At 37.5% G+C, this 11585-nt stretch overlaps 1 protein-coding gene across 1 annotated transcript; it reads left to right on the top strand.

The window, feature by feature from the left end:
* The first annotated feature begins 1007 nt into the window (after nt 1-1007).
* On the top strand, nt 1008-11150 carry TRIM59 (tripartite motif containing 59). Its single transcript, XM_016149097.2, has 3 exons — nt 1008-1128; nt 2139-2216; nt 8880-11150. Exon 3 carries the CDS (start codon nt 8883-8885, stop codon nt 10089-10091), a length of 1209 nt encoding a protein of 402 aa, XP_016004583.2. The 5' UTR covers nt 1008-1128; nt 2139-2216; nt 8880-8882; the 3' UTR covers nt 10092-11150.
* The last annotated feature ends 435 nt before the right edge of the window (nt 11151-11585 follow it).

The following is an 11585-nucleotide window of genomic DNA, read 5'->3' as shown; positions in this document are numbered from 1 at the left end:
AGGTGAATTGAAGACATCTGAAGCTGACTCGGGACCCACCAATATTACCTTGTTTTATACTGTTTATTATTTTCCTGTAATTTATTGAAGAGCCTACGACCTGAATGAACTGGCAATACACAGTATAGCAAGGCTCGTGATTTTATGACAGCAGGAAATGACTTTTAAGTATAGTTGACGGGGAAGCTGTGGTGTCTTGAGACATAGCTGGATAGTTTCTCAAGAAAAAAGGGAAAAGGACTATTGAAGTGTATGTTTTCTGATTTTAGGGGGTTAAGAAGGTGATGCAAACTCGATGCTGAAATTGAAGCCAATTTTGTGCAACAGCCGTCATCTCTAGGCAACAATTTCAAAAAGTGGAAAAACGCGGGGGATGGTGGTGGGAAGAGTAGGAGGACAAGCCGGGAGGCCGTCCTAATGAGTCCTGAGGTCCCAGTAGCTCTCACAGGCTTAGTTCTCTTTAAGAGAATTGTATGTAATCAGAAGTCCCCTCTTCCCCTGCTCAGCCCAACACTCAGGCTAGATCCAGGTCTCCAGATTTCGCAAACATAGGGAAACGGTCCGAGCCCGGACCTTGTCCACCTGGGTGTGTGCGCCCTCAGAGCGCGGGTGGCGACTTCTCCGAGAAGGCACCCTGTGAGGTAACAATGGCAGACGCCGAGCTTTCACGCCGCCGCTCGGCCCCGCCCCTCTCGGGCCATTGGCGCCATCCTGTTTCCTGAGGAAGGGTCCCCCGCCCAGGGCCGGGGCTACCAGAGGCGCCCCCACGCGCCGAAGCGTCGCTTGCAGCGCTGCGAGGAGCTCCGCCGAGGCGGCCCGCGCCTAGTGCGCACGCGCGGCAAGCCCGCCGCGGGCCTCGAGCCCAGCCCTCGCGAGCACGCCCGCGCCTCGGGAGGCGCCCGCGGCCGTTTACTTTCGAACAGCGGCCCCGCGCTCTTTCCCATTGGCGGACGCTGCCCGAACGTTGCTAGGAGACTGCGCCTGCGTAGGAAGCTCCGCCCCGCGAAGGCACCTGAAGTCCCTCGCCGCGGAGGAGGGCGGGGAAGCTGAGTCGCTCTCGGAGCCCTTCTGGATGCAGGCGGCTGTTGTCCGCGGCCTGTGAAGTTGCCTGGTCCCCTCCTCCCGGCGGTGAGTCTGAGGTCTGAGGTCTGAGGAGGCGGCCTGGGTCCCTCCTCTTTCCCTGTAGCAGAGGCTGGTTTATTGGATGCGCTTGGAGGAGAGGCGAGGGGCTCGAGGTTGGAGAGAGTGGGCTTGGGTCCTGCATCTGCTTCCTCTTGTCGCAGATGGGGGGTTTGGGGAACCTTGTTTCTCCTCCCCACCTCCCAGTGTAGAACTACACCTCTGTGGGGGAGAGGGTCCTCTCTGGTGGTGGTGGTCGTGGTGGTGGTGGTGGTGAGGGCGAGAGAGAGGAGCGGGACGCCACGGAGCTGGTCAGCCTCGTGGAGCTTTGGGGCGCAGGGCGCCGGTGCCGTGGAGGCACCTCAGGAGGAGGCCGGGGGGGGGGGATGTATTGTAAACCTTGCAGAGAGAGAAGGGGAAGGGTACTGCTAATTTGAACCCTTTCTCTGTGAGAAGCTTTTTTGAGACTTAACAGCGGCTAGGTGTAGCTGTGCCCATTTTATAGATGTGCAACCTTAGGTGTTGGATGCATTAGGTAAAACTGACCGAGGGTCCCACAACATTTAAGTGGCAAAACTAAACGACGAACAAATGTGTTGATGGGAATAACCTGAATCAATATTTATAATTTTAAGCTGGCATAATCTTTCATTGCCAGGAATGCTTATCTTCCAGTTAACTTTAAGCAATCTAAAATGACCATGAATGAATGTTTGCTCCGTCATCACCATTGTTGGCTGATAGTTTCGAGAGCTGATAAGATACTTGACTAAAGAGGAGACCCTGCATGACAATTAATTTGATCACAGAATTGTTAGGACTTTCAAGGTACAAATGATACCCTTCCTGTTGATATTTGTCACTACTTTTCTAAAAACAGTGAGGTATAGGGAAGGTAAACATCAAAGAGTGAAATGACAATCATTTCTATGATGTAACAATCGGATCTATGATATCCTATTATATTTTTTGAGAATGTCAATTCTAAAACGTTTAAGATAAAATTCTTTTAATTTTAGAATAAGAATAAAAGAATCTGAAAAAGTTGAAGAAGATAAAATATATTCAGTCTCCAAAGCAGAAGATCTACAAAGAAGGTAAGCTCAAGAGAGATCAAGTGAATATGAAAGAAATATGCAGTAAATTTTTACTCCCTGGTTAAGTTGTATTAATAGTTTCTTTCTTTGGGGAAACAGATTGATGTCAGAATGCAGGAAAACAGTACAAATGGGCAGAGTTCAAATGAGATCTGACCATAGGATTTTTATTTTTTTAAATTTGAAAGAGTTATGGTGGTTCTTCATTGTTTTTGCACATTTAAATGTACGAAAGTATTTTTAAAATCTTGCCCTATGTATGTAGAATATACAATTGTATTTTAAAAGTAAGTCTTGAATCTCATGAAATGTGCTTTTTATCAGTTAGGGCCACAAAGATGTGAGCCCCAATCTGGGTGATGGCACCTTTTGAATTTTCCCAGGCTTATAGGTGACTCATAGTGTCCTTACTAGAGCAAGTCATCTCGTAATGCGGTAAATATAATTTCTCTTCAGAGGCCGTAAAATGTAATGAATATTTTATAACCATTCATGTTTAGAGATGAAAGGCAGTAACATTAGTGAATTAAAACTAAAAACTAGTTTACACAGAAGAATGGGTAATGGTATTTTGGTATTGCTTAATTCTCCATCATCTCTTATCAGTGCTGACCTTTCATATTAGGCTGATTAGACATTGTGTAGACTCCATAGGAAATCAGCCCTCTGCAGAAAGTGCAAAAAAAGTTTAAAAATTCAGAAGTGTATTTATTTTTGCCACTTAAACACAAGAAATTTGTGAAATTTGTAAGTATATGATTTAGCCTCAGGTTTCTTTCTTAAAAGGTTTATTTTTTATATGCATATTTCTTGGTGACTTTTAAAAGGGAAGCAGGAAATCTTGAACCAAATTATCAGTTTTAACTTGGGCTTTTAGTGCTCACTGGAGGACAATAACATTTTATACATTGTTAAAAAAATTTTACTCGGTGTTTTAAAATTGTAATACAGATTGATTCACAAATTAATTTGGCAGAGGAGAGGCTGGGTAGTAGGCAAGGAACTTGAAAATTTAAAAGTCGTTGTGCAACCATCACTACCACCTGTCTCCAGAATTGTTTCATCTTCGCAAACAGTGTACCCACTAAACAATAACTCCCCATACACTTCACCCTCTAGCTCCTCATAAACACTTTCTGTCTTTTTGAACTCCTTATTGGTTTTTATGTTATGTGCATTTTTCACATCTAATATGACCACACAGTTTTTCTCCATTTACCTATTTGAATAATTTTCTGTTACTGAATTAAATTTACATGTCTGGAAAAAACCCTTATTTGGTTATTGTACCATGTTCTTTTAATGTAGTCTGGATTTGTTTTTGCTAATATTGTGTTCAGGATTTTACATTAGTATCTGTTTTTGAAATCAGTCTATTATTACTTTGTTTTGTATTTGCTAGGTTTTGGAATCAAGATATACTGTCTTTGAAACAATTTGCAAACTTTACATCTTTGTATTCTGGAACAGTCGAACAAGAAATTGTTTCTTGACCCTTTGAAAAAACTCACGGGAGAAGCTTGCCCCTCTTCCTCCCCTTTTTTCAGAGTAGCTCTTTTTCAGCCTGTAAATTTCACAGTGTGCCTTATTGTCTCAGATCATCTTTGGAATTTGAACTTACATAGTGAATAATTCACTTATAGATTTTCAAGTGTAGTAACAGAGTTAGTAATAAATTCCCTATACTTTTGACTTTCTCTGGTTTATCTCCTTTTTTTCAATGCTCACTTTGTACATTTGTTGTTCCTTTTCCTTCTTTATTTGGATAGCATATTAATCTATTGCTGCATAACAAATTATCCCTAAAACTTAAAGTAGCAAATATTAAAGCACGGTTTCTGTGGGTCAGGAATCTAGAAGCAGCTTAGCTGAGTGCCTCTGGCCCAAGGTTTCTCATGAAGTTGCAATCAAGCTGAGGCTGCTTTCATTGCAGGATTTCACTAAACATGAAGTGTCCGCTTCCAAACTCGTTTATGTAGTAGTTTGCAGGCTTCAGTTTTTGGGGGTCTCTTAGTTCCTTGTCACAACAAGTAGACATTGATCGGCCCACAACATGTCCTCTCGCTTCCCTTGTCGAGAGATGGAGAGCCAGAGTATTCCAGGTGAAGGCCATGGTCTTTTTATTAAAAAATCCTGAAAGTGATATCCAGTTACTTCTGCTGTATTCAGTTAATTAGAAGAGAGTCACAAGATCTAGCCCACACCAGCGGGGAGAGAATTAGAAAAGGATGTGGCTACTAGGAGGTAGAAGTGTTTGGGAGCCATCTTGCAAGCTAATGGCTAATTTAAGGAGCTATCTCTTGGGCTTATCAGTTCTAACAATTGTCCGTTTTCCTCATTTATCTTTTCCTCTGTTTTTCCTAGGTTGGCTTTCTTTTTTTAATGAATTCTTTTTATATTTCTTTTATTTGGTAATGAAAGTACATGGCTTCAGCTCTGATCTTTAGAAACCTAGACGTTTTCCTGAATATTTTTATTGTTTCATATGAAAAAAATTACATCTTGGCTACTTACAGAATTCTTAGGTCATGTTCTTTGCCTTCCAGACTCTGTGGATATTGCTACTTTGTCGTTTAGCTTTCCTTGTTGCTTTGGAGATGTTCTGGTTATCTGGTTATTTGGAGATGTGCTGCTGTGTAACAAACATCTGAGGCTTGGCTGGCTGCGTGTCCAGGATGGCTTTTTCACTTACATGTCTGGCAGGCACCTCATTGCTTCTCTACTTGGCCTCTCAGCAGAGTAGCCTGGAATTTTTAGTGGTTTGTAGCTCTAAGAGGCAGCAGCCTACGAGGATAGTTAAGGATTGTATCCAGAACTGTCATAGCATCACTGTATGGTGTCCCATTGGTTAGAGTAGTCATATGTCCAGATTTTTTTTGGTGGGGACTATAGGTTTCATCTCATACTTGGGGAATTCTGGCAAAGCCACATTGCGGAAGAGCTCATGTGGGTGATCCTTGTGGCCATCTTTGGAAATTAAAATCTTCCAGAGGAGAATTCTGAGACCACTATGATTTTCTTTTCTTTTTTAAGGTATCTTTTCTGCCTGGATGCTTGTAGGATGGTCTTTATTTCTTTCTTTAAAATTTCATATTTTTAATTGCATTTTAATAGTTGAAAAAATGGCATAATTTAAGTTTATAATGAAAAACAGCTGCTGCCCTCAATCACCCCATTCCAGATTCTTGCACACTAGAGCAATCACTTTCATTTCTTTTAACATTTTTCTTTTGACATTTGCTTTTGTATTTCTAAATAATATGCAAGTAATGTAGTTTCTTAATTTTTCAGTTTTAGGTATGTATTGACTTCTTTCTTATAAGGGAAGATTAAGATTTAGTTCTTAAACACTGTTTCCTACCTGAATTCTCTCCCTCCAATATAATTATGTCATTTTCTTATTTTGGGCTGTCGTAACAAAAATTCCATAGAGTGAGTGGCTTAGACAACAGACACTTATTTCTTACAGTTCTGGAGGAAATCCAAGATAAAAATGTCAGCATTGTTGGATTCTGGTGAGAGCTCTCTTTTTGGTTCTGGGCTTTTACTTGCTGTGTCCTTATAAGGGAAGAGGAAGGGAGGTGGGCAAGCCCTCCTGTCTCCTTATTGGGGCAGTAATCCCATTCATGAGGGCTCCACCCTCAAGACTTACTTTCCAAAGGCTCCACGTCCAAATACTATCACATAAAGAGTTAGGATTTCAATATATGAATTTTGGGAGGACACAAACATTTAGTCTGTGACAGTCATGCTTTTAGATAAAATCAGTATTTAATTTTTATAACATTACGACTAATACGACAGTTGAGCCATATAATGTGCTGTATTTTTTCTTTTCATGATTCTGTCACTTTTTCCTAAATTTAGTTTTCTCATTGCCTCTCAATATTTTCAGACACATGAAATAGTCTGTCAGTTCCATTTACTTACTTAAAGGCACTCCTTCTGGATCTCTGTTTTTTCCTCCAGACTACTTGTTCTCTAGGCTATACAGTTTTCCTTGACTTCATTTTATCATTATCCTGGTGAGAATTATTTTCTTTTCACAGTGCAGTAGCTTCTTTAGAAAGTAGGGAGGGGAGGTGTTCATGTTTGAGAACTCTAATGTCAAACTATCTTTAACCTGAAAATTTATTTTTCTGACTATAGAATTTAGGTTTAAGCCATTTTTCCTGAGTGTCGAAGGCATTATTATGTTGTCTTCCTAGTGTCCAGTGTTGTTACAAATATTCTGGACACTAGCTAAATCTAAGATACTCATCCCAGAGAATATATCTCGCTAAAGTATTTTGCTCCTTTTCTCCCCCACAAGGGTCTAGGTTGCTTCTGGAAAACTTCTGGAACATAAAATTTCATACTCGTTCCTGGAAGAATAAACTTTTAAGCATGAGAACCACCAATATCTTCTGTTTCTCAGGCAGCAACCAGAATTAGAAAGTTCCTGGCCTTATAATTATTTCAACCAGGTTTGTTTCTATTAACCAGTATCTGACTTCTCAGGAATTTGTTGTCTAAAATTAGTTTTTAATGAGTCAGCAAGAAGAGGGTAGTCTAAGAGTAGAATCTGATTTCCATATCTTCAAGTTACCCACACATTTCTGATTAAATTTTGTTAGAAATTTTTCATACTATGGAAGTAACTTTTGAGACTATATTTGCTTCCATTTTTTATGAACTTAGGAGCTGATATTTTCTTTACAGTATTGTGAATATCCTCATTCTGAAGAACAGTTGAGCTGTTAGGGTTCCTTAATGGGTTCTCAGGGAAAACGTTTAGCTTTTGATAAATAGAGGACTTTGAAGGAAAAGGTTGGATTCTGTTTTAGGCATAATTTTGTATTTAAACATTAAATAGCTCTAATATTAAATCTAAATTGAATATATGTCCATTGTTCAAATTTTATTCCTCGCTAAGTGCTGTTCTTTTTATTCCTTCATTATGAATTCTGACATCAGTGAAATACTCTGAGAAACGTGTTTGTTTTTCTTGAGTGGTTTCTGTATGATTTCAGAGCTTTCTGTAGGTATAAGACGAAGTCATAAAGTCTTCCTAACATGCATTCATTTGAATTTATGTGTAGCGAATATCATCTTCTGTACTGTTGCCCAGTTGCGTTAGTTTTTTGGAATGTTTTACAGTTGAAGCTTAGTCTCAATGTGACACATCCTGGCTTATTAGGGTTCTAAATGTTGGGCAGTCTGAATGGAGTATATTTTCTGATGGACTCTTCTTTTAAAGCTTTTCCTAAGAAAGTAGAGATTTTGCTATTTTAATGGAACCAAAAACCTAAGATCTGACGTTTAACGTTGGTATCTTAAGAGGCAGTGTTTACCAGTTGTGACTGAATGTCAACTATGTGTCACATTTTGTGCTGAGACACAATTTCTGCCCTTATTGCAGGCTTACCTTCTAATGTATAGAAACATGTTACAAAATTCTTTTAAATGAAATCCAGTTAAGTGCTATAAAGTAGAAGTGCAGCGTTCAGTGTGATCAACAGGGTACCTAAATCCGGGGAGGTGGAAGGGCTGAAATTAATATGAAGCATGAATGAGTTAGGCTTCAAAAATGGTAAGGTAGGAGCATAGATCTAAAAAGTCTAAAGAAGTTTTTATGTTTATTAAAAATACAATTAGTTATTTGTAGATGTCCTCACACTTTTTTTTATAGATGAGGATTTGGTAACCTTTATATTTTACATGAATGGCAGTTGGGGTTTTAGTTTTGCTTTAAGGTTTTTTAAATAGTGGTGTAACTCGATTTTTCTCTGTTAGGGCTAAGTCAGTCTTGAGGATTGAGGCTTTCATTAATAAGTACAAAGGAAGATTTTAAAAGGTGGTAGGTAGGGTACAAAACTGTTAGGCTTCTGTAATTGGAAATGTCAGTAATAGCTTGCTAAGAGGTCAAGTTACTTTTGTCAGAAGGGTCTCTGAACTACTGCTAGACTTTAAGGAAGGATGACTACAGGTGTTCTTTACTACTCATTCTCCTGTAGTCACTACGATCAACACTTCATATTTTAAACTGATTTTTATTGCAGGGACCATTTCAAAACTTTTTCCTTTCTAAATCTTCAAATTAAAATGATTGCTTTTGAATATTACATTATGCTGATCCTGGGCTTTAAGCATACCGGTAATCCAATTCAAGAAGCTAAGGCATTTATAGTAAGTTATTAGAGAAATTTAATAACTTGTGTTAGAAACTATGGTTGAGCCAACTGAGAACATGAATTCTTTTGAATTAAAGAATATAATTTTGCTAAGCCTAATTTATATTAACATTTTAAAATGTAAAAAGTTGCACAAAATAGTTAGTCATTAAGTAGACTTCAATAGAACCCTTTGAATTTTAGTAATTACATAGGAACAAACTTTTAATTTGAAGCATATTGTTACAAATTAATTAGAACTGGTTGTTTAGCATGATTTTTATCTCAAAGTGTAATAAGCTTTTAATGATGATCAGTTAGTTATTCAATATTATATATTAGGAGTTAATTACTAAGAAAGCTACATTTAAAAAATCTTAGTAAATACCTCAATTATCCTCTTTTAAATGACAAGCACAGTGTATTAGTTTGGAGGTTAACAGCTAAAACTTTACATATGTGCAGGTATCTTTGTTATATGTAGACTTAAAATACTTTTCTCTCTTGACAGGAAATGCACCATTTTGAGGATGAGTTAACATGTCCCATTTGTTATAGTATTTTCGAAGATCCTCGTGTACTACCATGCTCTCATACATTTTGTAGAAACTGCTTGGAAAATGTTCTCCAGGCATCTGGTAACTTTTATATATGGAGACCTTTACGAATTCCACTCAAGTGCCCTAATTGCAGAAGTATTATGGAAATTGCTCCAACTGGTATTGAGTCTTTACCTGTTAATTTTGCATTAAGGGCTATTATTGAAAAGTACCAGCAAGAAGACCATCCAGATCTCATCACTTGCCCTGAGCATTACAGGCAACCATTAAATGTTTACTGTCTACTAGATAAAAAATTAGTTTGCGGTCACTGCCTTACCATAGGTCAACATCATGGTCATCCTATAGATGATCTTCAGAGTGCCTATCTGAAAGAAAAGGAAACGCCGCAAAAACTGCTTGAACAGTTAACTGACACACACTGGACAGATATTACTCGTCTAATTGAAAAGCTGGAAGAACAAAAATCCCTTTCAGAGAAAATGGTCCAAGGTGATAAGGAAATTGTTCTCCAATATTTTAAGGAGCTTAGTGATACATTAGAACAGAAAAAAAAATTTTTCCTAACTGCTCTCTGTGATGTTGGCAATCTGATTAATCAAGAATATGTTCCACAAATTGAAAGAATGAAAGAAATGAGAGAGCAGCAGTTTGAATTAATGACATTGACAACATCTTTACAAGAGGAATCTCCACTTAAATTTCTTGAAAAACTTGATGATGTCCGCCAGCGTGTGCAGATCTTGAAACAAAGACCACTTCCTGATGTCCAGCCTGTTGAAATTTATCCTCGAGTAAGCCAAGTATTGAAAGAAGATTGGAGCAGAACAGAAATTGGACAAATTAAGAAACTTCACATTCCTGAAATGAAAATTTCTTCAAAAAGGATGCCATGTTCCTGGCCTGATGATGAAAAGGAAGTTGAGTTTTTTAAGATTCTAAACATTGTTATAGTTACACTAATTTCAGTGATACTGATGTTGATCCTCTTTTTTAACCAACACATAATTACCTTTCTAAATGAAATCACTTCAATATGTTTTTCTGAAGTCTCTCTATCTGTTTACCAAAGTTTATCTAACAATCTGCATGACTTAAAGAATATACTGTGTCGCACTTTAAATTTACTTAAGGAATTCATGTGGAAAATAGTTTATCGTTGAAAATTCACATTTAAATGGTTTAAATAGGCTTATTCTATAAAGACTAACAAACGTTACTAAATGGGGGAAATAAGGGTAGCATTGATAAACAAAAGGGCAAGGTACTTTATTAAATTTGCAACAAATATATAGAAATATTTTAAACCTTTCATGCTTTTGGATAGAAATGTGTCAAATGAAACAGTGTCTCTAGTTTTCAGTTTGAAAACTAGAATAAAATCTAGTTATTGTTTGACCCGAGTATTGATATATTATCCCATTTTTATTGGCTTCAGAGGTTGACTTAACATTGCTGTGGCATTTAAACATCCTCGTACTAATGTTGTCTTTTAGTGTTGTTAATATACATCAGTGGTTGGTTTTGCAGCTCATTACATAGCTTTTAAAGGATGGCAGAATCCTGCAAGTGTCTCTGCCTTTACTTTTGATGTGGCTCGAAGCTTTTGAATGGACAGATAAAAGGATGAGATGGTTTGAAAATCAAACTGCAGTGTAAAATAAGAGATTGCTTAAAAATGTTTTTTTATCAAACGTACCTGATTCATACATTAATCTATTTTAGATAGATTTAAGAGCCCTAAAATGTTTATCAGCATTCATTCCTAATAGAGCTACTGCTTTTGGAAGTGGGGTTAGGACACAAACAGCAACATTTTCTAATACATATCCTATGGTTTGTGTAAATTTAAGATTTAACTTTAACTTTTGTGTAGTGTTTTGTTTAGTTAGTCAAATCAGTTCTTGGATAAAAACTCAAAATGTGTTAGACCAGAATATGCCATCCTCATCAGACTTGGATAGCATCATGTTAACTGTATGTTAAATTTTCTGCCAAACATTCTCATACTAATGCCAAAATACCAATCATCTTGTTTTCTTGAATTCTGCTTAAAAAGGAGCCTAAGCACTAAGACCGTTGGCTACATTGGGTCCATTTATGACTAGAATCAGAATATACCTAGAACAATTAACTATTGTGTGGGCAAAGAACATCTGAAGGGTATAATGGGGGTGGAGATATACAGCAATTGAGATAGAAATAAATACCTATTAACTTGAGACTGAAGTTGCACTGAATTGATTATTCACAACACAAAAACACCATGTACATTTAAATATGTATAAATATTAGTAAGCACTGAAATGTGCTTATTATTTCTAAATGTTAGTTAGCTCTTATGTATCGAGCAGTTAATTTCACATTTCTAATGTAGGTGTGAATGCCTTATTTTGTAGATGAATAGACACAGTGTAATTTGTCCAAGGCCATGGTGTAATGCTACCTTTAAAGGATTTAAGTAAGCCAACATTTTTATTGCAGTTTAAGAATCATAGCTAAAAACTGAAGTATAAAACTTAACATTTTCAGTTTAACATTACTTTTGTAAATTTGCCAGTTTTTAGTAGATAAAACTTTTACATAGTGTGCATGAATATCGTTAAGTACAAGCCTATCTTTTATTGCACTTTGCCGAATACTGGTTTTTTTTGGTA

Source organism: Rousettus aegyptiacus, unplaced genomic scaffold (genome assembly GCF_014176215.1).
Source record: "Rousettus aegyptiacus isolate mRouAeg1 unplaced genomic scaffold, mRouAeg1.p scaffold_m13_p_4, whole genome shotgun sequence".
Classification (NCBI taxonomy): domain Eukaryota; kingdom Metazoa; phylum Chordata; class Mammalia; order Chiroptera; family Pteropodidae; genus Rousettus; species Rousettus aegyptiacus.
The sequence above is the reverse complement of the archived record's forward strand: the minus strand, read 5'-3'. Positions and strand labels throughout refer to the sequence as shown.

What these genes read in the sequence shown, in the direction of transcription:
- TRIM59 (XM_016149097.2), top strand. Translation starts at nt 8,883, where the DNA reads ATGCACCATTTTGAGGATGAGTTAACATGTCCCATTTGTTATAGTATT.